This window comes from Cheilinus undulatus, linkage group 14, assembly GCF_018320785.1.
Source record: "Cheilinus undulatus linkage group 14, ASM1832078v1, whole genome shotgun sequence".
Lineage (NCBI taxonomy): Eukaryota > Metazoa > Chordata > Actinopteri > Labriformes > Labridae > Cheilinus > Cheilinus undulatus.
In genome coordinates this window covers 27420527-27448309 of record NC_054878.1, presented here as the reverse complement: position 1 = coordinate 27448309, position 27783 = coordinate 27420527, and the positions used below count along the sequence as shown (strand labels likewise).

Sequence of the window (27783 nt, the reverse complement as noted above, 5' to 3'; positions counted from 1 at the left end):
ATGTAAAAACATGTAATTCTCTTTGTTTTTCAAGAAAATGGTTTGTACAGCTATCTTTGAAGCGTATAAGTGCGATTGATTATCTGTTGTTGTTTCTTTGCATTTCTGGAAGTTGGTAGCTTAAAAAATTGAAAATGTAGGATAGGCTTTTATAAGCAGTTTGCTTCTACCTATGCCTTTTCAGTCATTATTCAACACATGACTATTGATTTTGTTTGAAATGTCTATACTGTGCAAAATGTTTGGTGTTGTGTTATGATTGAATAAACTAAACTTAACCAAACTAAACTAAAATATAGATATGAACAAAAGAAATATCAATCCAACAAGACTTGTCTGGTCACGCAGGGTTCCTTTTAAGGTATCACTGTAAATCATTTAAAGTTCATAAACTTGTGAGTGTAAATTTGTGTTTAATCCAGCATATGAACAACTTTTTAAAAACTAATCTGGTGTTAAAACTGTTTCAGATCCTTGTAGATTCACTGTCATATTACATGAAGATCAAAGAGTTGAAAAGGTTCACTTTGTATGAGATTAATCTAGAATATATGCTAATTAAACTTTGAATTATATCACAGGAAAAAAATAAACTTTTATGTGATATTCTCATTTTTTCAGTGCACCTGTATTAAGGCTGATTTGCTTCTTTAAAGTCTTCATAGATGTAACATATGTTTTAAGTTATTTGAAAAAGAATTGTATAAACTTTAATGCATTAAAAGGATTTCTTAGCTAATTTTTCAGCCACCCCTGCTTTAGCTAATGTACAGTTTATTTATTGTATTTCATATTGTTATTTCAGTATTGACCAGTTTTCACACACAGAGCCTTCAAAATTAAGTTTATCACATTGTATTTAACAAATAGAAACTTTTACTCTTCAAATAGCTTGAAAACATCTGGAAAAAGACTGCTTTGTAAATAAATTCTGAATCCTTGAGGTATATTTTACTCCCTTAACTAGCTGACCATGTGAAGCCTGTTATGTAACAAGTACACACAGGATTGGCAGCACAGCACTTTTCTATTTGACTGTTTTTACATTGAAGCGATGTGCTTAAAATAATATATTCACTTTTGTCTGTATTTCTATTGATCCACGCTGCAGAAGGGAGAACAAATGAGGGGTGTTCCAGGACCGCAGCCAAGAAACAGCAGCTGTTAACACATAGACACACACACTGACACAATCACTAAAATACACAGAGACAGTACATCAGAAAACACACCAGCTGCTACATTTGTATGGTGTGTGAGAGTGCAGTCGAGTGTGCAAACATAAATACTTGTTTACACCCACAAACAATACAAACCCTTCCATGTTCATGCATGGACATGTTCGCTCACTTTGAGGAGAATATAAAATGAGCGTGTGTAATTACATGGCAAATGTAGTAATGATCTGATGTTTAAATATTTCATCAGTTTTGTGTTGTGCTGCCACTCCGGCAATCCATCCTCAGAGACAGGCTCGGAGGCTGCCACACGAGACGCATGAGAGAGAGAGAGAGTGTGCGCCCAACACGTGAGCTAGCCGTCCAACCAGAAATATTCATGAAGGACCTCGTTGCTCAAGGCCGTCAACAAGACATATCTGAGAAAACGTACGAAAAATACATCATAAATCAGAAGTGGAGAGAGAAGGATGGGAACAAAATGAAAAGCCTTCACCTCAACTCTGAAGATCAGGAAGCTGTTATTGAAATATCTCTTCAACATATTTATTCATTCATCTGTAAATTACAGTTGAAGAGCTTCTTCTTCTGGCTGATTAAACAGGCTCATTATGATAAAACTTTTGAAACATTCATTTTAAATCTGCTGTTGGGACTAAAATTTATTTTCTTTACGGAACCCTGATCCTCATGTTTGCTATTTAAGCCATCCTGGAAATGTCAGTGAAAATTTCAGTTATTTTCATAAGCAGCTGAAAACTCCAATGAGGAGCTTTAAATACATTATTCTATCATATATTGGCATGTTTCATATTTTCTATTTAATAAACCTTTAGGAAAATGTTCTTATTCAAACTTGATGTACAGAAATCAGAATGGTGTTAATCTCAAGTGCCTTAACCGTCACATGTTGCTACTAAATGTGCTAAGAAAGAAAACAAAAAATGGCATGAAATGAGATCGAATCAACAACTAACATACTTATCATGGACAACAAAGGCCATGGACATTATTTAAATCTTAAGGCACTCCATTAAAGATTTTGTGGTACTGGAAAAAAGTGCAGAGCTGATGGACTCACTAAGCAAAATGTCCCAAGCAAACTGTACATAGAAGATACCAGGGGTTCTCAACCTTTTCAGTCTGCAACCCCCCCAAAAAAGGTGCCAAAGACCGGGGACCCCCACTGTACCTGAAAGTGGCTGAACATAGCCATGCACATTCAAGAACAGTTATGTGCAGACAAGATCGCCCATTAGAGGGAAAAATGGAAGGGCTTTCTGGGGCCTAGCCAAACTGGGGGCCAGTAAAATCATGGTCCACTGTAAAGTTAAGCTGTGGTATTTTATATCTAATCCATCTAAATGATGGGAAAGGTGGTGAAATTGGATTTTAAAAGTAGCAGAAAGGGATTAGAAGTGTCTAATATTTAAAAAAAGTGGCAAAAAATAACAAACAAAAAAAAGGCATTTTAAGTGGTATAAGGGGGAAAAAGTGGCTGAATGGTGTTAAAGTGGCAAAAATAGGTGGAAATTTAGTAAAATGGGATGAAAAATTGGTATAACTGGCAAAAAGGGTTGGCTGAGGCAGAAATAGGCAGAAATTGGTTAAACTGGGAAAAATGGTCATAACAGATTGTGAAATGTGGTGTAAGAAGCGGTAAAGAACGGTTAATATTGGCAATAATGGGTCAAAAGAGGCAACAATAGGCTGAGAGTGGCAAGATTTTGTTTAGAGGTGGCAAAAACAGGCAGAAAAAAGTGGTGGAAAGGGTTTAAAATAGACAAAAATGGGTCTTCAGTGGCAGAAATGTCTTAAAATTGGCAAATTGGTGGGAAAAAGTGATGTAAATGGTTTAAAATTTGGCAAAACTGGTAGTGTAATCTAAACAATATTCTTAGTTTTTTTTTAAGGCATCTGGAGACCCCTTCTCAGTGTCTATTGACCCCAAATGGGCCACAACACGGAGAACGTTTCAGGCATGTAGTGCTAAGGATTCTTCAGGGGGCCTATACGCCACAACTATGGCTGGAGGGAAGAGCGGGGCTGGCCACAGTTAGTATTGACACATACGTGAGCCACTTTGCAGCTAAGGTCAAGCTTAATGGCATTTCTTTTTTTTGGCCAATTTCACCCCTGGTGATAGGCCCAGAAAGGGCCCAAAATTCGCTGGCAGTCCCTTGATGTATTACCAGGGGTGAAAAGGCCCAGACAAAAGATCTGTTTTTGAGCTTGACCTTGTTCACACTGATGGGATGGTGCTTCCTTCAGTGTGTTTATGCTTCACTCAGAAGCCAATCCTACAACTCCAAAATGCTCTCGTGGACAAGTTGTGACCTGTACATTCACCACGCTATGAAATAATCATGGAACATTATGAGACGGAGATGTTTTAAAGTTGAATGCAAAGCCGGAACTACACTCCAGACTGGCTGCTGCATTGTGTCACTCCGCCCAGTGGTTTACTCAAGAAATAGTTCAGAGTATTTGCTTCATGTGTCATAATGTTACATAATTAGACGTTATTATTTCATAGCATGGTAAATGTGCAGGTCACAACTTGTCCCCCGAGAGCGTTTTGGAGTTGTTGGATTTTGTATTTGATGAGTTTGATGAGGGAAAGCAATAATTCCATCTGCTCACATAGCGTTAACGGTGCAGCTGATTTAACGGTCCCCCCAGATCAAAAAACAGCTTGCACCGTCAAATAAAGGAAACGAACCTATTACTAAGACTATAGGAATTAAGGCAATGGGCGAATTTGCCAAAATGTTGAAGTATCCCTTTAAGCACTGGAGGGGACTGTGTATAAAGCGCATCACCTTTCCTAAGGGTTTTGAAAGAGCCTCGCACAAACTCGACATCATCTGATTCTTAAAGAATCTAGATGGCCTACAATCCCCAGGTACATGAGAAGTAAACATCTGACATTAGAAGAAACATAACCTTTTTCATATAGCTTGAACAAAGACCCACAAGCCACAGATCAACATGGCAATATGAATACAAATATTCATCTTTGTCTCTTTTTTACCATTTTGGTCTATGACTTTGTAGTGTATTAGCACCTATGTGTTAGTTTTGTATTACTTCAAAGGGGAAATTTCAGTCAAATGGCGTCAACTCACTCCTTCAGATGCCCAGATGGCTGGAAATGATACTTGTTACTATAGTAACAGAATAGCTTCTGCACTTGAAACAGTCAAACAATGATTGAGTCGTCCTTAAGCATCATAAAAGGTAAATTTCTAAGAAGATATGATTTCCTGGTTTTGATTCATCCTTTTGACACACTGACCTACCACCTGTTCAAATAAACAAGCTTGTCCTCTGAGCTGTGATATGAAATCTGGGTCAACAAGTGAGTTAACATTCAGCCACTCCACCTGAGGCGGGAAATAGATGCCGGATGACGGAGTCCTGGAATCTGATCAAACCTGTGCCCTACTCTCTGCTTACATCATACAGACATCTGGACTTATTTGAGGTCAAGTTTAGAGAGCTAAACAAAGCATGCATAAATGTCTGGATATTTCCCCTCTTTTTTCTGTCAGGTCTCAATTTTTTAAATCTGCACAAGAAAACGATCAACATACACTGTATGGACAGAGTATTTGGCCGCCTGACCATTGGGCGTTATGTGGGAATTTGCGCCCATTCATTTCTGTAGAGCATTAAGAGCATCAGACACAGATGTTGGACAAGAGGCCCTGCCATGCAAACTCCCAAAGGTGCTCAATGGGGTTGAGGTCAGGGCTCTGTGTGGGCCAGTCAAGGTCTTCCACACCAAACTCATCCAACCATGTCTTTACTGTCCTTGCTTTGTGCTTCTGGGCACAGATATGCTGGAATAGAAAAGGGCCTTCCCCAGGCTGTTGCCACAAAGTTGGGAGCATAGCGTTGTCCAAAATGTCTCATGCTGAAGCATTAAGACTGGAGATAGGGGCCTAGTCAAAAACCCTGAGGAAACAGTCCATACCGTTATCCCTCCTCCACCAAACTTCACAGTTAGCACAATGCAGTCAGGTAAGTAACATTCTCCTGGCATCCGCCAAACCTAGACTTTCCCATCTGACTGCCAATCAGAGAGGAGTGATTTGTCACTTCACAGATCACATTCCCACTACTCCACAGTCCAGTGTCAACATGCCTTATACCACTCCATCAACATTTGAGGGCAATGAGCTCTTCAGAACAACATCACAAATGTTTGCAAATGGAGACAAAGTGTACCATAAAAGGTGGAGCTCACCATGATTTAGGCAAACTACTTTTGAATTGTAATGTTTAGGATTTCTGGCCAACAGTGTTACTCTTGGTCTGTTTTCTCATGCTGCTCTCATCATTTCCATTGGAATCCTTTGAAAGCAGCTGTAGTTGACTATACAGTGAAACAAGTATTTAAAATTTTATAGGAAAGAAAGAAAGAAAGAAAGAAAGAAAGAAAGAAAGAAAGAAAGAAAGAAAGAAAGAAAGAAAGAAAGAAAGAAAGAAAGAAAGAAAGAAAGAATTGCTGATTAATTACTAACAAATTATTAACCTGTGTAATTCATCCTTTGAAAAAAGAGCTGCTATTTCTAGATCTATGAACCACTCCTATAAGAGGGGGCCTTTGTCTTGATGAGATCTCCACGTTCCTCAAAGATTTAATCTATGGACATGAACAATATGAAGTAATGTACCCAATTAATGTTTTTCATGTTTTTTCTGTTGCTTTTTTTAACCCTACAAAGTCCCTTTGGTTGCTCTCTGCATTATTACTGCTCTATGAATAAACCTGTCCTTCCTACATAATGGAGGTTTTGTCTAAGAATTGATTCTGAGTGAGATGAAGGTTATACACACCACCCTGCTGCTCAGTGTAATAGATAACAAGACTAGGTAAACACCTAGTATATGGCTGACCGCAACTATCTGGGATGCCTGTTGAAATGCCTGAATTTGATTTGTCACTATTATTTTTTGTTAGCCAAACTTATTGTGGCTTCTTAAATGTACATAGCTACATGCTGTCCTCTGTCTCTCTCTGTCTCTTCTTAATAAAGCTCTTCTCTGTGTACATATGAAACACTACAGAGACATGTGTCAGACTTTACTGATAGACAGACAGTGCCAGTAGAGATTAAATGTTTTTTTGTCAGATATCAGTCTTTAATGGCAGCAATTTTATATTAACAATAAAACACTAACTGTTAATGAGCGGTTTATTCTACAATAAAATAAAAACTGCATCAGATGTCATGAAATTTTCTAAATATCCTCAAGACAGGTGTGTAAGGGTCTTAATATGTGTAAAATTAAGCTGAATTTCTACGTTAGTATTCCTATCCTTTTTTTTTTATATCCATCAATTAGCTGTAAACAGCACATTTATCATATTCCCTGTCAATAAAGACATGCTAACCGTTTATGTAGCGTTCTCTTTACAACGTGAATGCAGAGATTTTAACATTTATTTGTTCCCCATAATCATATAGCATTAAAGGAATATTTACATGGGTGACACAGAGTCACACAGCTGGAGCGCACACATACAGCACTGACACGCTGATCCTCCGTGGTCAGAGAGAAGCTTTAAGAAGAGATAGTTCAAGTGTTTATCCTCCAGTATTCTGAAACGTTTTCCCTCAACAGACAGAAGCCTGAAGTCTACACTACCAGCATGTTAGACATGTTCAGAGTAGGTGTATGCGTGAGCGTCGCGTTTGTGTGTGTCATTGTTGGGCCACATGAAAGCATACGAGGATGAGAGAAGAGCAGCTGACGCTGCTGCGTTAAAGATGCACGAATGCTAAAAGAGAAAAGGATGATAGGAGAAAGACTGACAAGAGGACAGGAGCTCATGATGGAAAATTTGAAGACTCAAGATTGTGCACGAGTCTGAAATCAGGAAATATATTCTCTGCACAAGACAAACTGTCAAGCAAACGCAACTCTGTATTCTAGGGCTCTTAAACTAGCATCACTCAGTCAGTCAGTCAGTCAGTCAGTCAGTCAGTCAGTCAGTCAGTATACGGACAGAGTCATATATAGGTCTGACCTCAGTGAGTCAGCCAAAAACTACCAAGATTACACATTCTACGTTTTTCTGTACGAATTTCAGGCATCATTTTTCTTTACAAAAGGCTCATTCAGAAGATACCAATAAGAAACAATGCGCACGTAATGTTTGTGACTGTGGGTTTAGGATTAACTCAATATTTGACACATGACCATCCAATTACTACATGATTTATTGAAATACACATGCTGAAGAGATGAGATTAAAAAAACATTGATAGATGATTTATTTTTCAAGTCCAGCAGTGACACCGACAACTTGAGTAAGGGGAGTGACAAATAGGCAGACTGCAGCAGATATTACATGTCTAATTAATTAGACCCAACACTCATAAGAATGTTAGAGCTACTGAGTCACTGATATCATTGGGCACAAAATATGCAGAAAAATTTATGAAAAATAAAAAACTGAAATATCACATTTACATAAGTATTCAGATCCTTTGCAAAAACACTTGAAATTTAGATCAGGTTCCTCCTATTTCTCTGGATCTCTGCTGAGATGTTTCTACACCTTGACTGGAGTCTACCTCTGGTAAATTAAACTCTATAGAAGGCCTCACAGCTGACAATGCATATTAGAGCAGAAACCATGAGATCAACTGCCTGCAGAACTCAACAACAGGATTATACAAAGATCTGGGGAAGGCTACAAAAAATCTTCTGCCTGGAGGTTCCCATAGTTCTAAAATGGAAGAAGTTTGGCACAACCAGGACTCTTCCAAGAGCTGGTTCCCCAGCCAAACTGAACAACTGCGGGACATGATCCTTAGTAAGAGAAGGGAGCAAGAACCTGATGGTCACTCTGACTCGGAGTTTGCAGAAAACTCCTTGTAAATTTTAATTAACTGAAACTAAATAAAAACTAAGCTTTACAAAGAAAACTAACTAAAACTGTATTGTACACTGACAAAACTAGCTAAAATAAAATATAATTAAGGACACTGACACTGGTGGGATTTACGTGCCGATTCAAAAACTAATCCAGGTCATGTTTTTCCTCATCGTCTCGGCTGTGAAAAGTGAGAACTCCCAAACTTTTTCACACGTCTGTACGTCAAAAATACAAACAGTTTTATAATGTGTTTAATGAAAACTCCAACTAATAGGCGAATGAAAATAAAATGTCACAACATGTCAAATGCAACATCAATTACAAGAAAAAATGTAATTTTGACATGACACTGAGTAAGTACAGTTGTATGGATGGAGAATGTGTTTTTTTTTTTCAGAAATATAAATCACTTAGACAAAATCATGACTTTAACTTCATAGCTTAAGCTTTTAAATGTCCTTTTCCTGCCTTAATTCACTCCAGAGGCAAAGGAATTCAATCCTATTTTATGTTTGCTTTTTTATTGAGGATTTTAAACAAATGTTCATGAACCTCAGGGAAAATGCAATCAGTTACCATAAAGGCCAAGACTTCAGGCATCCTATTAGTTAATTATTTCATGTCTCTTTCTGCAACAGAGACTGTGAAATTAAGATTTTGAGAGGTTGTTTTCAAATTTTGGAGCATGTTTTATTAGGCAGCCTTAAGTCTAAATAGGTTAAAGATGCACTGTTGTATGTACATAAAAACTGTACGAGTACAGTGTAAATTCAGTCAAGGTTGGGCAGTTCTGACAGCATATCAGCAGCAGAATTTCTTCTCTAATAGAAACCAATCAAGAGATGATCTGCAAGGGAAGAAGGGGCTGTCATCTCAATGAAAAGACTGAAATTTAGAGTTAAAAAGTAGAACTAGGGGAGGAATAATTACTTTAACTTGATAGCAACATTAACACATTCCCCCACCAATTAAGTTCCTCTGCTAAACAAATTGCTGTCACGGTGTCCTGCTGACGTAAAAAGAAAATAATTCCTTCTTGGGGACTGGGGGAAGACGGAAAGGAGAAAACACAATCAGGATGACACACTCAAGTTGGAATAGAAAATGCTGCTTGTTACTGAAAATACAAGGAACATCAAGATGCTCTAAACTTTAATGATATTTCCCTGAGGTCTTTAGAGGGGATTACACAGCTTTGAATCTGATGATGATGTGCTCAAGATAAATTTGACTCATACTTATTAAACTACAGGGTGACAAGTAAAGCAAAAACAAGACATGTGGTTCAAATTTGCTCCTTCACATTTGTCTTCCAGCCTGTGGGTTTCATTTTGGATGTTTTGTGCTTTCATACCTCCTGTGTGCGATTGCTGTCCCCGGACTCTGTTAGGAGTTTAATCGGGGTAGAGCGCTGTGACACGGATCCATCATCGTCGCGGTCCTCTTCGGAGTCATCCTCCGAGGAGCTGCTGATGGCCTCCTCGCTCGGGGGAGGCGGTGCGCTGGCTGCTGTCTTCCTCTGCAGCAGCGTCTCTTCTTTATTGCTCTTGTTGCTGCCAGAAACAATCAGCAAAAGTATTGATATGCACTAACTGGCACATAAACACTGACAGGTTACAGGCATTAGTTATTGTGCTTTTCTTATAAGATGTACTTTCTGTGAAAAGACTGTAAGCGAGTGTTTAAGACACACGACAAGAAAAAGATTTGTCTGCCTCCCCAACGACTATGACTAACACTGCAACAAACACTAAAGTGCCTCTTTCAATCTTAAACTACAAATATTTCTGCATTGGCCAAGAGAAGCCTGGCTGAGTCACTGCCTATTGAGGACGATTCAGAGATATAATTATATTCCCGATCAGTCCAAATGTCTCTGTGCTCCACGTGCGGGCTTCTGAAAGTACAGCCAGAATGGGCTTCATTGTCACTGCAGTTAGTTTTGTAATGGACAGTTCTACAAAGTGCATACTTAAGAAGTGAAAGCTGAATGCTGCCCTACTTTTAATTCAAAGGAGATGGAGTTATGAATGTTCTGACATTTTTTTAATGGGTTCATTTTTTTAAATTAAAAAATGGCTTTAAAAATCAATATCTAAAAAAAGACAGTAAGAAACACAGACTTCAACTTTCAGTCAAGTTTTCTACATTAATAAGAGCTGTTTGTATTTTGATTTGAACACAAAGCTTCTGTTAGTTGAAAAAAATAAATAATTGATTATAATAACTGATTAATAAGTAGATAATAATGAAATACATTTAAATATAAGAGAACACTATGTATCATAGGAGGTGTGTCTATGAGATAATGAGACTTCACTGATGAGGACAAAACAACATGGTTCACAGTCACACCGAGTGTTGTATATTAAGGGTTCGGTATTCACGCACAGCTACTGTTTCCAATAAGTGACCTCTTTAGTTCACTGCTAGCTACTAATTAAAGTGAAAGTGTTTTGCAAAGGCGTCAGGAAATTATTAGCTTAAAAGTTGAGTAACACTTTAACTTAAAATTTTTAGTGAAATTGAAAAAAATAGCAGCTGAATCTTTTGGTACATTAACTGAGGTGAATGGGAACACAGCATGTCATGCTCATGTGTGTTTGAATGGCAAAAAAGATTCTGTGAAGAATCACACATACTCCTAATTTGAAAACAAAAAAACTTGATTTCCTTAAAGTTTTGGGTTGTTTGATTTGTTTGTGAATGCAAACAGTCAAAATTGCTGCATGAGATCAAATCACACATAGATCTGATATACAGTCCTCTCCAGAAGTATTGGAACAGTGGCCCAATTCCTTTATTTTTTACTGTAGACTGAAAACATTTGGGTTTGACATCAAAACATGAATATGAGACAAGAGATCAACATTTCAGGTTTTATTTCCAGGTATTTACATCTAGATCTGATAAACAACTTAGGAGATAGCTTTATTTGTAACTGAGCACCAACTTTTTAGGTGAGAAAAAGTATTGGAACAGATGGGCTTAAAATAGATGAAAGAGCATAAGACTTAATATTTAGTTGCAAATCCTTTGCTTGCAGTAACTACATAAAGCCTGTGACCCACTGACATCATCAAACTTTTACATTCTTCTTTTATGATGCTTTTCCAGGCTTTCACTGCAGCCTCTTTCAGGTGTTGTTTGTTTTTTGGGGTTGCTCCCTTCAATCTCTTTTGTAGCGATGAAAATGCATGATCTATAGGGTTTAAGTCTGAAGACTGACTTGGTCAGTCTAAAACTTTCCACTTCTTACCCCTGATGAACTTCTTTGTTGTTTTTCCAGTGTGTTTTGGGTCATTATCTTGCTGCATGATGAAGGATCTCACAATCCGTTTGGTTGCACCTTTTTTTTAAATTGGTAGCTTAAATGTTTCTGTAGACTTCTGAGTTTATTTCTGCTGCCATCATGTGTTTCATCATCAATGAAGATTAATGAGCCCGTCCCAGAAGAAGCCCGAGCCATGACATTACCTCCACTGTGTTTCACAGATGAGCTTGTATGTTTGGGATCATGAACAGATCATTTCTACTTTAGTCTTTCCATCACTTTTTATCAGTCCATAAAACTTTGTCCCAGAATTTCTGAGGCTCGTCTTTGCACTTTTTTGGCAAATTCCAGTCTGACTTTCCTATTCTTTTTGCTAATGAGTGGTTAGCGTCCTCTGGTGTAGCCCCTGTTCTTCTGTTCATGAAGTCCTCTGTGAACAGTAGCTGGTGATACCTTCACTCTTGCCCTCTGGAGGTTGTTGCTGATGCCACTAACAGTTGTTTTAGGATCTTTTTTACAGCTCTCACAATGTTTCTGTCGTCAACTGCTGCTGTTTTCCTTGGTCTACCCATTCAACAACTGTTACTGAGTACACCAGTGGTTTCTTTCTTCTTCAGGACATTCCAAATGATTATACAGGCTATGGCCAATGTTTGTGCAATGGCTCTGATTGATTTTACGTCTTCTCTCAGCTTCATAATCCCTTGTTTTTCACCCAAAGACAGCTCTCTGGTTTTCATGTTGGTCAACTATAAACGCAGTTTGCAAAGGCAAAACCCAAATCTGAAACTGAGCATAGATATTCAGCACTATCTATTGTTTGAATAATCAGTGTAATAGGACACACCGGGGCAACAAAACACATCTGTCACTCACATGTTACAATACTTTTGCTCACATGAGAAATAGGTGGGTTCAAACAAACAGTGCTGCCTTCAAAGTGTTGTATCAGATCCAGACATAAATACCTGGAAATAAAAGCTGAAATATTGATCTCTTGTCTCACATTCATGTTTTGATGTCAAACCCAAATGTCTCCAGTCTACAACAAAAATAAAGGAATTGGGCCACTGTTCCAATACTTTTGGAGGGGACTGTAATGTCACAACCTGTCACTACATTTTTAAAACATTGCTGCTTCATCCACCCTATTCAACAATCTTCTTTAATGTCATATTTGTCTCCTGAACCCAACAATCATGCGACATGTAGAGTCTGTGAGGTGTGGCAATCTGATAAGACTTCAGGGGCAGCTTGTCCTGAAATTTTCCAAAACTTTTTAGAAGTGCATATTTGACAAATGGCCTCTGGAGATCAAGGAGGACCTGCTGCATCTCAAGAAAGAACTTGAAGATGCTTATAGACAGAGGACTCTTTGGATTTTTCTGCTCACCATGTTACTATTGTAACCTGACAATGGCAAGTGACTCAGAGAAAGGATGAATGGATGTACTGAAATTACTGACAGAAGGGATGTGCTGTATCTGTGTAAGCCTGTGCGTACACGTGCTGTTTATATTCCGCTGACGTTGTTTTGTCACACCTGGAGCAGCGTGCAGTCATTTAGCCAGGTGTTGCTGGGAAACATTTGAGAAAACCTTCATATTTGACTAAACTGAGCAGGCAGATTCTCGCTTAATTGTTCTTTCGAGGCGAATGCATGAGCAGTTATGATGCTTTACTTATGAGGATAAATAAATACATTGTGCTTGGTTATTCATGCAAAATGTCCCTTGGAATAAGATGCTGCATTCAGACCAGAAGTCACCTGTTTCAAGGTGTGGAGTCTTAAATAAGATTTTTCTATTTTTGAACATTAAAAAAAAATCCTTTAATTTTAAAGTAAGCTACAAGACTGTCTTTTTATACATTAAATCAGTTCCTGATGTTTGCATGCAGCCTCTGTTTGCTTTTCTATGTGACCTTAATCTGTTGACGCCTAATCTGAATAAAGTGGACCCTAAAATGACTAACGACCACTTTATCAAGCCTCATGTGGATACACTTAAGGAAAAAAACATCTTAAAAGAAAACTCTGGAGCAGCACAGAACATTGGAGCGGCCATGTGTGGAGTATTACTGTTCATGCTGTGCTGCAATAATGTGCAAACCATTATAAGCCATCAGCACATTAGGTTTTTAACCAACAAGAAGCTGCGCATTAAGCACTTTAATTTGTGTGTGTGTGTAGGAAAGATTTTATGAACACACAGTTCATCGAAGGTGAAAACACTGCTGTGTGCTCTCAAATAAAACCTGAGAGAGGAACAGAAGATTGTTTTTGGTTAACAGAGAACATGGTGAACATGGCCGTGTGCATAAGGGCAGGGTGACATTGGGTTTATCACACACAAAAAAATAAACACTAATAAGGACATGTACAAAGCCTAAGATGCTCTCACCCCAGCACTGATTTTCCGGTTTCCTCTGGTTTGCGGACTGTGAAAGGGCTTGGATCCACTCCTACCGTCTTGGGCATGAATTCCCTTTATGAACACATTAGAGAGGGACATTCAGTATCTAAGATCATGTAGTACCATCATTAACATAGTTCATTATAAAATGTTTGTGCACTACAAATCATTGTGAAGATCTGCAAAAACTCAAGAGCATGGACACAAAAACTCAAGAAGTGTTGGGTGGATTTGCACTGTTCTTGAACAAGACTCTTAAGTTTGTACTTTGTATGCTGATGGGCATGGTGCTTTTCTGTAATGAAGGCTGGCAGTACTAAACCTTTAGCTATAAATCCAGTCATCTCTTCATCACCTTTATTCATCATTTTCAGGGAAGATGTTTCATCATGGTGTATCAACATTTCCACTTATAAGTAACTTCGACAATGCAGGGTTACAATGCAGCTAAAAAATTCAGATTTTATTTTAAATGTTTTTTACAAGGTAAACTTTGTGATGTTCTTGCTGATGTGGAGCGAAACAACTATCCTAACTGTCCTCATTGCAAAACATTTGAAACCTGCTTGGCTTTCACTTGGAGTTTTTTTGTAAACTACAAGCAGGGTTTCGTGTGTTTTGCACTGACCTGAGGGTTTTTTCCAGACACTCTGCCATAAAGCCCAGATCAGTGATGGTTGTCCTTCTGGACCTTTGTCCCATCTCCACACAGGATCTCTGGAGTTCAGTCAGAGTGACCAGGAGGTTCTTAGTCACCTCTCTTAATAAGGCACTCTTCCCCTGATTGCTCAGTTTCGCTTCTTCCATTTGAGAATTATTGAGGCCACTATGTTCTTAGGAACCATTAGAATTTATTTGTAGCCTTCCCCAGATCTGTGCCTTTCAACAATCCTGTCTCTGAGCTCTGTAGGCAGTTCCTTTGACATCTTGGCTTGGTTTTTGCTCTGATATGCATTGTCAGCTGTGAGGCCTTCTACAGAGTCAATTTAATTTACCATAAGTGGACTCCAATGAAGGTGTAGAAAAATCTAAGCAATGATAATGATAAATGGCAGGAACCTGAGCTAAATTTCAAGTGTTTTTGCAAAGGGTCTGAATACTTATTAGTAGTACTGCATGTAGATTAAAGAAAATAAAAATGATTTTTTTACTGTAGCAGCGGGCTGCAACATAACAAAATCTTAAAAAGTGAAAGGGGTCTGAACACTTTCTGAATACACTGATCATCTCTGGCCTTAATGCTTGCATATTCACCGTGCAGAGTTTGTCATGGCGATGCAGAATGTGTCATCAAAGGAGGAGAGTTCATATGGCCTGAAGAATTCAGTGTAGATGTCAATACTCTCATCGAAGCGGTTCACCCTCTTCACTTTGACCTTCCTCATGTTTTCATCACAAGGAACTGCAGTCACAGAGAAGAGCACAAATTAAGTCATAAAGAAAACAATGGACACCACGAGACAGTATTCCACTTTTGAAAAGTACAACACTATGAGTTACTTTTGTTTGAGCAAAGAAACTATTTACATGTAACAGACCTTAAGACAGAGAGCAAAAAATGTTACACCAGGCACTAGAAAATTTCCAGAATAAATTTTGACAGGACTCTTCCCCTTGCCTGTTCACTGGATGTGACTGAACACTGCAGGGATGCAGATTTAAAGAGATTCTAAGGAGTTTTATTTTCAAACGATTAAGGCAATTATAAAGAAAATCTTCTCTATTTAAGAGATTCTAATGAATTTAATTTAAAATAATTTGGGCTTTTATCTTAAAAATCCACTTAAGAGGTTCAAAGGAACTTACATTGATAAGTTCAGCAAACACCCAATGTTGAAACAAATGATTCACAAGATTGCTCCGCTATATGTGAAGTATGTAGAAATGTAAAAATCACTGCAATGGCAATGTTATCGCTCAGGTATATGAAAAAGGATGCTAAGGACCTTTAGTCAATTTTACACCGAACAGTAAAGCAAGAGCCATCATTGTTTCTTCTAAATTTACCCACAGGATAGCTCTCTTCATCAACAGGACAGTTTGTATTAATGAGTAAAGTATTGCTGGTAGCAAGGTGCTGCAGGAGTGGATGAGGGGAAGCCTCCCTCGGTAACACGGGGTATTAAGAAACAGCAAAACGTCTCATAGGAGACGTAGCAACAATCTCTTACAGAATTTGGCAACCGTTCTTAGATTATCTTGTCAGTGACAGTTTTGGTTTACTGCACAAGGGGCACCCACATTATGTACTCTCTAACACTATTTGTCACAGATATATTTTTTCTTTCGAAGAATGTATGTATATAAGATTGTATGTGTCATGGGCAGTACGTATGTTTTGCAAGACAAAATCTCTGCTGTCTTGTTCTGTGTTTGTTGTAAACATGATTAAACTGCCACCAAGACACCTATGACAACTCTGAAGGAGTTACAAGCTTCAGCAGCTGAGATGGGAGAGACTCTTCATACAACCACTTGTCAAGGTTCTTCACCAGTCAAAGCTCTGTGGGAGAGCAGCAAAGAGAAAGCTTCTGTTGAAGAAAACTCATATTAAATCTGGACTAGAGTTTGCCAAAAGGTGTCTGGACACAGCACATAACAACAAACACAACATCCCCACTTTGAGGCACGGTGGTGGCAGCATCATGCTGTGGGGATGCTTCTTGGCAGCCGGCGCTGGAAGGTTTGTAAAGGTAGAGGGTGAAATGAATTCAGCAAAATATAGAAAAAGCCTTGAGGGCAACCTTATCCAGTCTGAATAGAACTACAGCTTGGGAGAAGATTTTTATTCCAGCATGACGTGACGTATGCAGCAAAAGCAACAGGGTGAATGTTCCGGAGTGGCTGAATCAAAGCCCAGACCTCCAAAAGAGAAGTTGTGGCTGTTCACCACTACCACTGCTCCCCTGAAGACTAGCCGCTATTGTGGACAGAAATCACTGAAAGGCATGCTAACACATTGTTTTAGGATGTCTGCATTGAATATGACAATAGATAAAAACGTGAAAAAGGCACTGCCAATGGCATAAACCTGTATCAGCAATGTTGCTGTTGCTGTAATGTAAATAATGTATGTTGCATAGATACCTTCGTCATAGGCCACAGGAAGATAGGACAGGATTCCTTTAGACCACCAAAAAGTATAGCTGGAAACCAAAAAGATACACAAATGTTAAAGTCATCCATACACTTTTCACTGACTGATTTACATCCTGCAGACGACACCATCTCTCTCGACATAACCCAGATTTGAAAATGGTTCAGTTGGACCACCTACTGTAAACCTCCTGAATACATCAGCCTTTCATTCAATAAAACCAATTTCAGTGAATGCACTGATTGTTATTTAGCCTGTCATGCACTACGAAGGTGACTTTTTAAGTAAAAAGCACCGTGTGTGGCTTTCAAATTGAATTTGATTCCTTTCATGCTAATTTCTTTGGAATAATGGCTGACCTACCTTTTCCCATTGTGACTATATAAACTAGTGGCATGTAGCAGAAAACTAGGTGGACTTTTACATAAGCATGAGGACAAAAAGAACATAAAGTTGTGAGGAAACATGCTCCAACATGCACACACATATCCATGTGCTGAAAAATAAAACACCAGTGAGAAATAAGAATGAAACAAAAAGTCAGGATTATGGGAAAAGGGCTAGCTGAATGTACAAAACCCCAAAAGAGAACTACAGAAACATGAAAACCATTTGTTCTTGTACATATACATACCTGTATGTGGCATTAAACACTGGAGAAAACCACTAGAGAGTTCAGGCCATATGAAACTTTGATGTGTGGGATGTAAACTACAAATATGGACACTCATGGAGATCACTACCATGTTAATTCTGAGATCAGAACTTACATAATATTAACATCAGTAATCAAAAGTAACGTCAGAGCCACACTGTGTTACCACGACATTTTCCTCTAAGTATGTAAATAACTTCACAGGGTTAAAGGTTTTATTAGTGACCTTGTTAACCAGTGATTTTCAGCCGACAGCATTTGTAAATGTGGTCGTTACAGCAGCTGAAAAAAACAGGGAAAGTCCTTGCAAATGTCTCTGTGTAGTTTTACATTGTCAAAATATATTTCAGCCATGTACAGGTGCATCTCAATGAATTTAAATTTCCCGAAAAAGTTCATTCTTTTGGGTGATTTAATTCAACAGCAGGTTTTTGCACTTCCAAATTGGCCTCATTTTTCAATATCAGGTTGTCACTTGTTTATTACATATCTGACAAACAATCTTGTCCATTGGACTGACAATGGGACTACAAAGTTTCAAGGCTCATTTCATTCCTTGACATTTGCTTGTTAGTAGGGATGCATGATTTTTTTTTCAATTTCAGATATGCCAATATTTGCAATTTTATCAACATCGGAATCATTTTAGCTGATACCGATATTGATACTGACATTTACATATGTACTTCAGACCTAAAACCTCAGTCATTAACACACACTTTAAAGTTTAAAGATGAGCAAACAAACACACTTAAGCCTGCAGAACACAATTAAAAGGCTTAAAGAATAAGGAGGAATAAAAAAAGACTTAAACTGACATAGGTCTGTTGATCCAGCTTAAAATGCCACAAATCTATTCATACATTTGGCAAATATAAATAGCCAATACAGGCTGATGTTCACAGCTGCAGATGTGTGGCTTTCATATTGGGCAGGACAGGTAGAAAAATCTCAGCAGTGCCTTACACGTAATTACACCTCAAGACTGCAGTTTTGTGACCCTTCTTCAGGTTAGAAAGAGGTTTAATAACAACCATTTGACCACAAAAGCAATTACAGAATGCATCCATCCGAACACAAATGTGAACGACCTTGCCACCTGTTAGAGATGTGAACATCCTGAGCTTATTAAAAGAAACCTTTTTAAGTACCGCAGGTGCTAATCTGTGAGAGCGACTTCCAGCTGAGCTATTCAATCAACACAAAAAGAGCACACGTAAATCATGAAAGGCAATTTACAGAAGCATTTAATGTGTGTTTTTTTTTTCCTTTTAATAAACACACATGGTGAAAGTAATCTTTTTTGGATATTCAGAGTACAGGAGTCTTTTTGTAAGTCGGCCCTAAGGAAGATCTGTATGAATATATTCAGATGTGCATCTACCTGCGTCTGTCTTGGGGGAGGGCCATGGTGTTCCTCTGGTGCAGGTAGAAGTCAGTGGGGAGCTCCCACAGGTGTGGCTTGGACTCAGACGGCTGGTACACCTGCAGGAAGAGGTTGATGGCATCCTGTCTGTCAGCATCTAAAGGATCAAGATGGACACAATGATGGGCCATTGTTTTTAAAAATCAATGCAATACAAGTGTAAAACAAACAGAAAATGTACAAAATAATGATTTCTAACAACAGGGCTGCTGATGGCAGTAATTCATTATGGGGTTTTTCCATCCATCACATTTTTAATACCCTTCCCTTTAAATAAGAATCGAACCGAGTCATTTTTGGCATAAAGTACAAAAAACACCTTAGGTATAAATCTTATATTGACAGAAAATTGATCTCTTAGTTTTAGTTGAAAGCAATCTACAAAGCCCCCTCTTATGATCAGCCGCTGAGTCGTGAGTATATGTTGTACACAGCCTCATTATATGCATTACTGAACTGATTTTTTTTTTTTTTTGAGTACACAATAATATTCAGTACAGCTTACATATTAGATTAACAAGAGAAATAAACAAATTTAAAAGACTGTAGCATCAGGCTGCAACATAAAATTGGAAAAAAAGTGAAGGGGGCTGAATACTTTCTGAATGCACTGTGGTTGTGTCTAAACATGATCTAAAACACTAAGTTTGGAGTGTTTGGAGAAAGCATAACAGCTCTTTGAGCTCTGAAGTGAGTTATACTACCTTTCAAATTAAACTTTAAATCAACAGTCCATCAGGCGCTGTAATTCAGCATCCAAACTCCCTGATCAGCCTAACTAGAACATGTTTGTCTTTGGGACTGTGCTCAGATAATCTCCGTGTTTGTGTGTTCAGCATGTAGCACGTGTTTTGCATGATGCCCAGTTCGGTGCCATTTAATCCATCCCCCAACTGTGAGGCCCCGTGTGTGCAGCTCCGACAGTCACGTTAGATAATTACAAACTAAATTGGCTCCTATTAGAGTCTGCTCAAGTCTTTTCTCTGGGTAATTTTGAGTCTGGGATTCATTCAATACATCATGGGATGAGAGTTTTGGATAATCTGTGAATATTATATACACGTGGAACAGGAGCAGCTGATAAAAACTCCCTTTCATGACATGTTTGGTAAATGAAATGTGTGCAGTGAAGATTTGTCAACAGGTCTGTTTTGTTTAATCACACTTCCTCCCTAATTCCCAGTGAGTCAAATCTGAAGAAGTAACTCAAAAGGCTGCAGAACATATGGCAGTGTGTGCTGAATGTTTGTGTGTGCAAAATGTGTTTGTGAGTCAGAGGGAAGCTGTCACAAAGCTTGGCAGGGATGCAAAGGCGTAAATCATTTACTGTGGATGAGAATGATTATTGTGTACGTATGGGTTAAGTATTAGAAAAATGTTCATATACCAGAAGATTCTGATAAAGAGTTAGAAAAAAAATAATAGACATAGTGATTGCATAAATATTCACCCCCCTTTAAAGTAACTGCTCTAATTAAACAGAGGTCCAGCCAGTTGGTGATTTTGTGTGTCAAGATGTGCCTAATTGAGACCTATCCACACAGACTCTGTGCTGAGATTGCAGCCAAAGGAGCATCTACTTAACCTGACATGCCAAATGGATTTGTTTCACACATCCATCTGAGAAAGCTTCCATAGGAAATGTTTGGGAAAAGGAAGAGGCTTTGAAAAAAGCTCGGAGTGTGATTGGATGAACGTTCTGTCTGTCACATCTTTGCGGGCCAATCAGAGCAACAAAACACGTGACGTAGCAGCTATCGAGCTGCACATGCGCAGCTACCGAGGAATAACGCGAAACATGGCAACTGTAGACATGTAAGTACTCGACCTTTGTCGTCAATTTCTGATAAAACTGGCACTTTAGCAGCATCCACGTGAAGCTCTTCCACTATAATTGCACCGGCCTCTTGCTGCAGTTTGTTTACCCTGCCGCGCCTGAAAGTACTGCCCCTCATTGCTGATTGGTCCTGTCACTTTCTAACCGGGCCCAAACGATTCAGATGGGGGCTTTGCAAGAGGGATTCACCAGTGAAAAACAAGGAAACGGGCGTATCCATCTGCTTTGCAAGGTTAGCATCTACTAAGTACTAGGGGTGTAACGGTATTTGTAATCATCCCATACCATCATGGTACGGCCGCCATGGTTCGGTGCACGCAGTAATAAGACGAACATGTCTGAGTATTAAAAAAAGATGAGTTCTCACTTCAATCCAGGTGGCGGCAATGAGCCTAAAAGCTGCCATCAACCGTCATTACAGAAGAAGGAGCAGTTACAAAAACAAATGAAGAAGAGTGATGGCGCATGTGGAGTTAGAAGAGCCGCCGACTTCATTTAAATACCCCGTATAGAAATGGTGCTCTGGCTCTATGAATCCTATTAACTTTACCTTCAACTATCAGCCTCGGAGGAGTGAGAGAGGGACTCTGCAGCTGTGTCATAGGTAAAGTTATCCTCAGATTTCACACGTCTTTAACCTCTTTATCCTCCAAGATGGGTTGTGAAAAGTTCTTCAAAACTTTGTAGTAGGTCCAATTGGTTAAAAAAGTAGTCCAGTGCTGAAGTCCTTGCTGAAATCGTCGAAAAAGACGTTAATTTGAATACTTAACAAGCTAACTTGCGGTTGTGTGATAATGTGTTCAAGTTAGCTGGGAAATTTTAGCATTTAAAGAATGGGTATAAATATATCAATATATCAATGAAAAGAACCTAGTTATTCAAAAATTGATTTATTTATTAATTTTTTTAATCACCCAAGAACTTTTGGAGGGGGGTCGCAGCATTATTTATAATTTAAATGTTATTCAGCATATTTATTTTAATACAATTTGATTTAAAAATTAAAATTAAATTTTATTTATCTGCTTCAATCACCGTACCGAAAATGTACCGAACCGTGACTTCAAAACCGAGGTATGTACCGAACCAAAATTTTTCTGTACTGTATCACCCCTACTAAGCACTGACTTGAAGGGGGTAAATATTTATGCATCACTTATTTTACCTTATAAATTTTGATCTAAATGACTTTGTAGAAATCTGTTTACACTTTGACATTAAAGGTTTTTTTTTTGTCAAAAAAGCCAAATTATTGACTGAAATTATAAAATTATGTAAAACATAATGCCTCAGGCCTTGGGTATTGCCAGTATTAAACATTTTAGCATCCAATGCTTTTTCATAATAGTCCTTGATACAAAGTGCTGCTTAGTCTGATGGTTTTAAAATTTTAAGGTGTTTGGTCATGAATCCTTATTAAAGAATAATCTAAATTTTCCTGCTTGAGGCACTTATTGAAATTTTAAGGGGTCACCAAACTTTTTTTTTTTTTTTTTAACCTTTGGGGATCATGCTTACCTATAACAAATCTCACAGCAATACAAAAAATTTGGTAGAAAATAAGCACAGCTTTGAAACCTGGTGATACAAGAGGGGCAAGTCCGGAGATCACAAAAATCAGAGGGTTGCACCATTTGGGCACCACAGAAAATTCAAGGTTTATCAATTCAGTACTTACACTCAATCTGGACCAGACTGGTGGATCAAATGACAGACAGATGGATAGAACAACATCCCCATTGCCAGCCCAGCAGCTACATCATTAAAATGGCTGATGAAAGTGGGGTCTGGTCAAAAATGTTTTATACATTCTGACCAATCAGTAAAACAAACTTCACAAACAAGGAAGACTATTTTCTAAGAGTGCATGAGTTCAGAAGTGGGATTTGTGTTTGTCTCCCAGTTAAGGCGAATAAATCAGATGAAACTGTTTAAAACGAGCTCAAGGCGTGATCTAAAAACAAACAAAATGTTGAAAAGCTCCTTACTTGATGGCCACAGTAACTTTTGCCCATAATTTAGAGAAGGAAAAAAAATCCTATATCAGACCAAGGATTGTTTTTTTTTCAGTTGGCCTTCATTTTGTTATAAATTAGAACTAGATTTTTATGTTTAACTCACCAAAACTACAATTACTAAGACATCCTAATATAAAATGTTTATATGTCTCTTTAATGATAAAGATCTTAACACTGATGTGACAATAGCACTGTAACTGAAGCTTGCATGACCTATATTCTATTGCAAATATATAAAAGGTATGGCGTGACAAGCAGCTCTTCATCCCCATATCCTCTTCTGGTACCTTGGTAAGAGCACCTTGGGTAAAGCTTGATGACTGGGAACTAGATATGTCTCTCTGCCACTTCAGACCATAAACTGGGGTTGAGTCATCAAATGAGATCAAAGTTAGAGAACACTCACATTATATGGACCCTGCCACACTTGACATCTGCTACTTTACTAGCATCCTCTGCAGCTAACAAGAGACCTGCTTCTTCATAATAAAGTGAAGGAAAAGTATCAAAAGCAAAAGGGGACAAGGGAGGTTGAGTTTGTAGGTCAAGAAACCTAGTGCCAGCTGATTTAATGCACAGAACAAAAGTCCCTCTGTCCCTGAGACATCAAATGCCACCTTTTAATGTGGTGAAGGCACTTGTGTGTTTCTGAGCGCTCATGTGCGCAGAATGATAGCCACTCACAACATACAAGGGTGTCATTCAAAGTTATTAAAAATCCAAACAGCAGCCTCTCTTCTGAGCACTGATTGCCAATGAGACCTCAGCAGAAAATTCAAAGCGAGACAAATATTTATGCAGCTTTTTTTAACAGAATCTGAAATCCGTTGTGGGAAATATTAGCTTGTAGCTGTTGAAGAAAACAATCAAGTGTAAATGTAAAAAGACTGTTAGACATTTAGCACCATTATGATGAACTTATTATGCATTTGCCGATCATGAGCCCCAAGACCCAAGAAGCACATGCGGAGGAGGGGGTTTGAGCGGTGATCTGAATGGGTCAAGGATCAACTCCGTTTCTTCATTAGCTGTCAGACCAACAATTTTAAAGTGTCCAGGGCATCTTTTAACCTGACACGCCAGATGGATTTGTTTCATACATCCATCTGAAAAACCTCCCATACATAGTGTTTGGGAAAGGGCAGAGCCTTTGAAAAAAACTCGGAGGGTGACTGGATGAACGTTCTGTCTGTCACATCTTTACGGGCCAATCAGAGTAACAAAACATGTGATGTCGCAAGTGTCCGCCGCTACTGAGGAGTAAACTCTATAGAGAACTGGGTAACACCAACCAAGGTGACTGTAGACATGTCAGTACACAACTTTTGTCATTTTTGAAAAAAAAAAAAAAAAAACTCATTGCTGTTCTTTGTTCTTCTTTTAACAAAGAAATGTCGTCAAATTCTGATAAAACTTAGGCTTTTGCAGCCTCCACGCTAATCCCTTCCGCCATATTTGCATCGGCCTCTTGTAGCTGCTTGCTTATTCCTCAAACGATGCTGATTGGTTCTGTCACTCTCTAAGAGGGCCTGATCTGTTCAGATGGGAGCTTTGCAAGATGGATTTGCCAGTGAAAACATGGAAATGGGCGAATCCATCTGCTTAGCAAGACTATGCATCTTTGTGATCTTTTATAATTTCTAGTTTGAATTGTTTTATGTCAGGAGAGCTGCTGCTCCTGGTGTCTGTGGAGTATTGATCTCGCAAGATGGTTTTCACCTCGACAAGAAATCTCGTCATGTTTTGATCTCATCTCGTCACATCCCTAGTACTTACCACATGAATGAAGTCTGTAGGTTTATGCATAGACTAAATCTCTGCTCCTATGGTAACTTTTAACGTAAGGATTTCACATGGTATTGTGTATTACCAAGGTTCATTGTTACAAGAACAAACTAAATAGAATAAGGGTTAATATATTAATTAAAAGAAAAAGACATACATTAAAAAAGTTCAGTGAAGGGAGTGGTTTTGAACAAGGGCGTAAGAAAAGATAAATATGCAGTAAGTGTCCATGTAACACACCTGAGAAAGCATTGCTGTAGTAGCGGGACAATGTCTGCATGATGTCCTTGGAGTGTTGTGTCCAGGGAGCAATCTTGCGGTAGGTTTTGACCCTGTGGACAAGCTGAGAGCCGCCATACTGCAGTGACAGAGTGTCTCCATGATCTTCATATAGCTCCTCAAACAGCCTGAGTCATTAACACAGAAACACACATTAACACAGAATAAAAATATGACCTTACAGTGTAAATTTTCAATACTTTTATTTGGTTTTATTTAGCTTTACCTCACACAATCAGTGTCAAACTGGAGTTTGGGCTTGTCGATCATTCCCAAAGCGTAAAGCTGATAGGCCAGCGCACACTTCCCCACCATGAACTGGGCGGTATTAGTCCGATCAAGACAATCCACACAGTTTGTCCGCAACACTCCCGTCTACAACAACATACACATATGAAACTCCACTTTACACCACTTAAGTATCTAAAGAACATTAGATAATGTATGACCCAATGAGATTAAATCAACACAAGAGGCAGTTGGTGTCATCACAGCATGAATTTGTTGTCTGCAGATGTTGGCGAATCAATGACAGTAAACAGCTTAGAGAATTTAAAAGAGAGCACTGTTTACATGTTTAAGGTTTGCATGAACACTCTAACAACCTCTCATTAAAGCTTAATTTTGCAGACATAGTGATGAATATGAATGACATCATTTTGGATAAAAATTGGAGACAAAGCCATTTCCTTGGCCTATAAATAATAATTCAATATCCTACAACATTGATAAGCAGCCTGTTTTTAATATATCATTCTTATTTCTTATGTTAAAAAGCATAACCAACATTGTTATTATATGGCCTACCTGCACGTGTCCACTGGCGGTAACGTCTCCTCCTAAATCTCCCCATCTGACCAAATAAATAAAGAAAGAAATACAAATAAATTCACCTGAAAGAAGAACACACAAGAAATAGCCTGAAGAATTATCTAAGTGCACATGGCAAGCCACTCTTCCTCACTCTTTTTATCCATGTTTTTCTTGTTGTGAGAGGTGTTAAGTTTAGCTTTTCAAGCCTGAACCTAATTGCATTGATAAAAAACATATAGTGCAGGAGTCTAAATGCAGACAGGCCATTAGAGCTGCAAGTACAGGGAGTTACATCAGCACACAAAGTAGAGATCCATTTACAAAATGTAGTGGTTTTCAGTATTTTATATTTTTGTAAATAACAAGACAGCTAAATGGTGTCTGGTTAGCCTAGTGGTTAAAGCTTTATGGCAGAGTGTTCAGACAGAGACCTCTCCCCAGTGCAAAACACATGAAAGCCCACTTGGAGTTTGCAAAAAAGCATCTGAAGGACTCTCAGACCAAAAGAAACAAGAATCTCTGGACTGATGAAACCAAGATTGAACTGTCTGACATCAATTACAAACGTTTAGTCTTGAGGAAACCAACAGTGAAGCATGGAGGTAGCAGCATCATGCTGTGGGGGTGTTTTTCAGCAGCAGCGACTGGATAGGGTTGAGTGAAAGTGGAAGTACTGAGAAATCTTCAATGAAAACTTGTTTCACAGAGTGGAGGACCTTAGACTGGGCTGAAGGTTAACTTTCCAACATGACAATGGCCCAAAGAGCACAGCCAAGACAACACAGGAGTGGCTTAGGGACAACTCTGTCCTTAAGGAGCTCAGTCAGAGCTCTGACTTGAACCTTATTGAACATCTGTGGAGGGACCTGAAAATGGCTGTCCAGTGATGGCCCCCATCCAACCTGATTGAGCTTGAGAGGATATGCAAAGAAAAATGGCAGAAAATCCCCCGATCAAGGTGTGCGAAACTTATTCATCAAAAGGCTTGAGGTTCTAATGACTGTCAAAGGTGCTTCAACTAAGTACTGAGTAAAGGGTCTGAATACTTATGTTACAGTGAAATTTAAGTTGTTTTTCTTTAGTACATTTTTTAAAAAATTCTAGAATTCTGTTTTCACTTTGTCGTGATGGGATACTGAGTGTAGATTAAAGAAAGAAAAAAGAATGTTAAGCGACTATTAAATCAGGCTGCAATAAAGAAACGATAAAAGTGAGGCAGGTCTGGCGCGCCGGTAGTCGAGTGGTTAAGACACATGCCGTGTGCGCGGGCGACCCGGGTTCGAATCCGGCCCGTGGCACTATTTCCTGCATGTCTCTCCCCGCTCTCTCCCCTGTTTCCGACTCTATCCACTGTCCTATCGAGTGAAGGCAAAAGGGCCAAAAATAAATCTTTAAAAAAAAAAAAAAAAAAGTGAGGCAGGTCTGAATACTTTCTGAATTCACTGTACATCATAGGAAGATTAAGGACAGGCTTTTTGACACTTTCAAGAGTTCTTCAAGAGTGTACACATGAAAACAACTTCAGATGTAAATTATGGTCTGTATCTTACTTTAGAGTTCTGCCTCCATTAGTTCTTTCCACCTGTTCAATGCCAATACTTTCACTCTTCAATGTGTTTCCTTTGTGCTTTACATCAATGGCTATATGTGGGCTTCAAGGAAAGATACAAAGTTGTTAAAAGGCTGGTTTTAATTTAAGCAAATGTCATTAGTGTATGAGCTAAAACAGTTCAGTGAGAATGCTGAAGGACTAAAGTGAGAATATATGAGGACATGGATGAATAGAGAAGAGACTGGTATAAAATGCAAAACAAAGTCAAAAAATTCTCCCTGATTTACCTATATGTCTCTATCATTTACAAGATACTTGTAAATGTGTATGTGGCGAAGATTTCAGCTGCTATAATAACTGGAGTGAATCTACTATACATAAAAGCCCATTAGGACTTTTGTTCTGGTTGTATTTGTGAGCACATGTGCCTGAGTGTGAAGTGAGAGTGTTGAACAAAGATTGTACTGGCTGACACAAATGCAGGGTAATAAATACTGGCCATGGTGTGGTCGTTGGGTTATGTAACAGAAACATAATGTTGGGTGAAAGAGATTAAGACA

General features: G+C 38.5%; 1 protein-coding gene across 2 annotated transcripts in view; it reads right to left on the bottom strand.

Annotated features, from left to right (window-relative positions):
- Nucleotides 1–27783, bottom strand: part of fig4a (FIG4 phosphoinositide 5-phosphatase a) — a 95239-nt gene that overhangs the window by 20452 nt on the left and 47004 nt on the right. For both annotated transcript variants that reach the window (XM_041805452.1, XM_041805454.1), the window contains exons 14-21: nt 25666–25711; nt 25085–25233; nt 24820–24986; nt 18898–19036; nt 16849–16907; nt 15016–15163; nt 13750–13833; nt 9428–9626 (exon numbers count right to left, since the gene is read on the bottom strand). In XM_041805452.1, coding sequence (XP_041661386.1) covers nt 9428–9626; nt 13750–13833; nt 15016–15163; nt 16849–16907; nt 18898–19036; nt 24820–24986; nt 25085–25233; nt 25666–25711 — 991 coding nt within the window. The remainder of the gene's footprint in view (nt 1–9427; nt 9627–13749; nt 13834–15015; nt 15164–16848; nt 16908–18897; nt 19037–24819; nt 24987–25084; nt 25234–25665; nt 25712–27783) is intronic.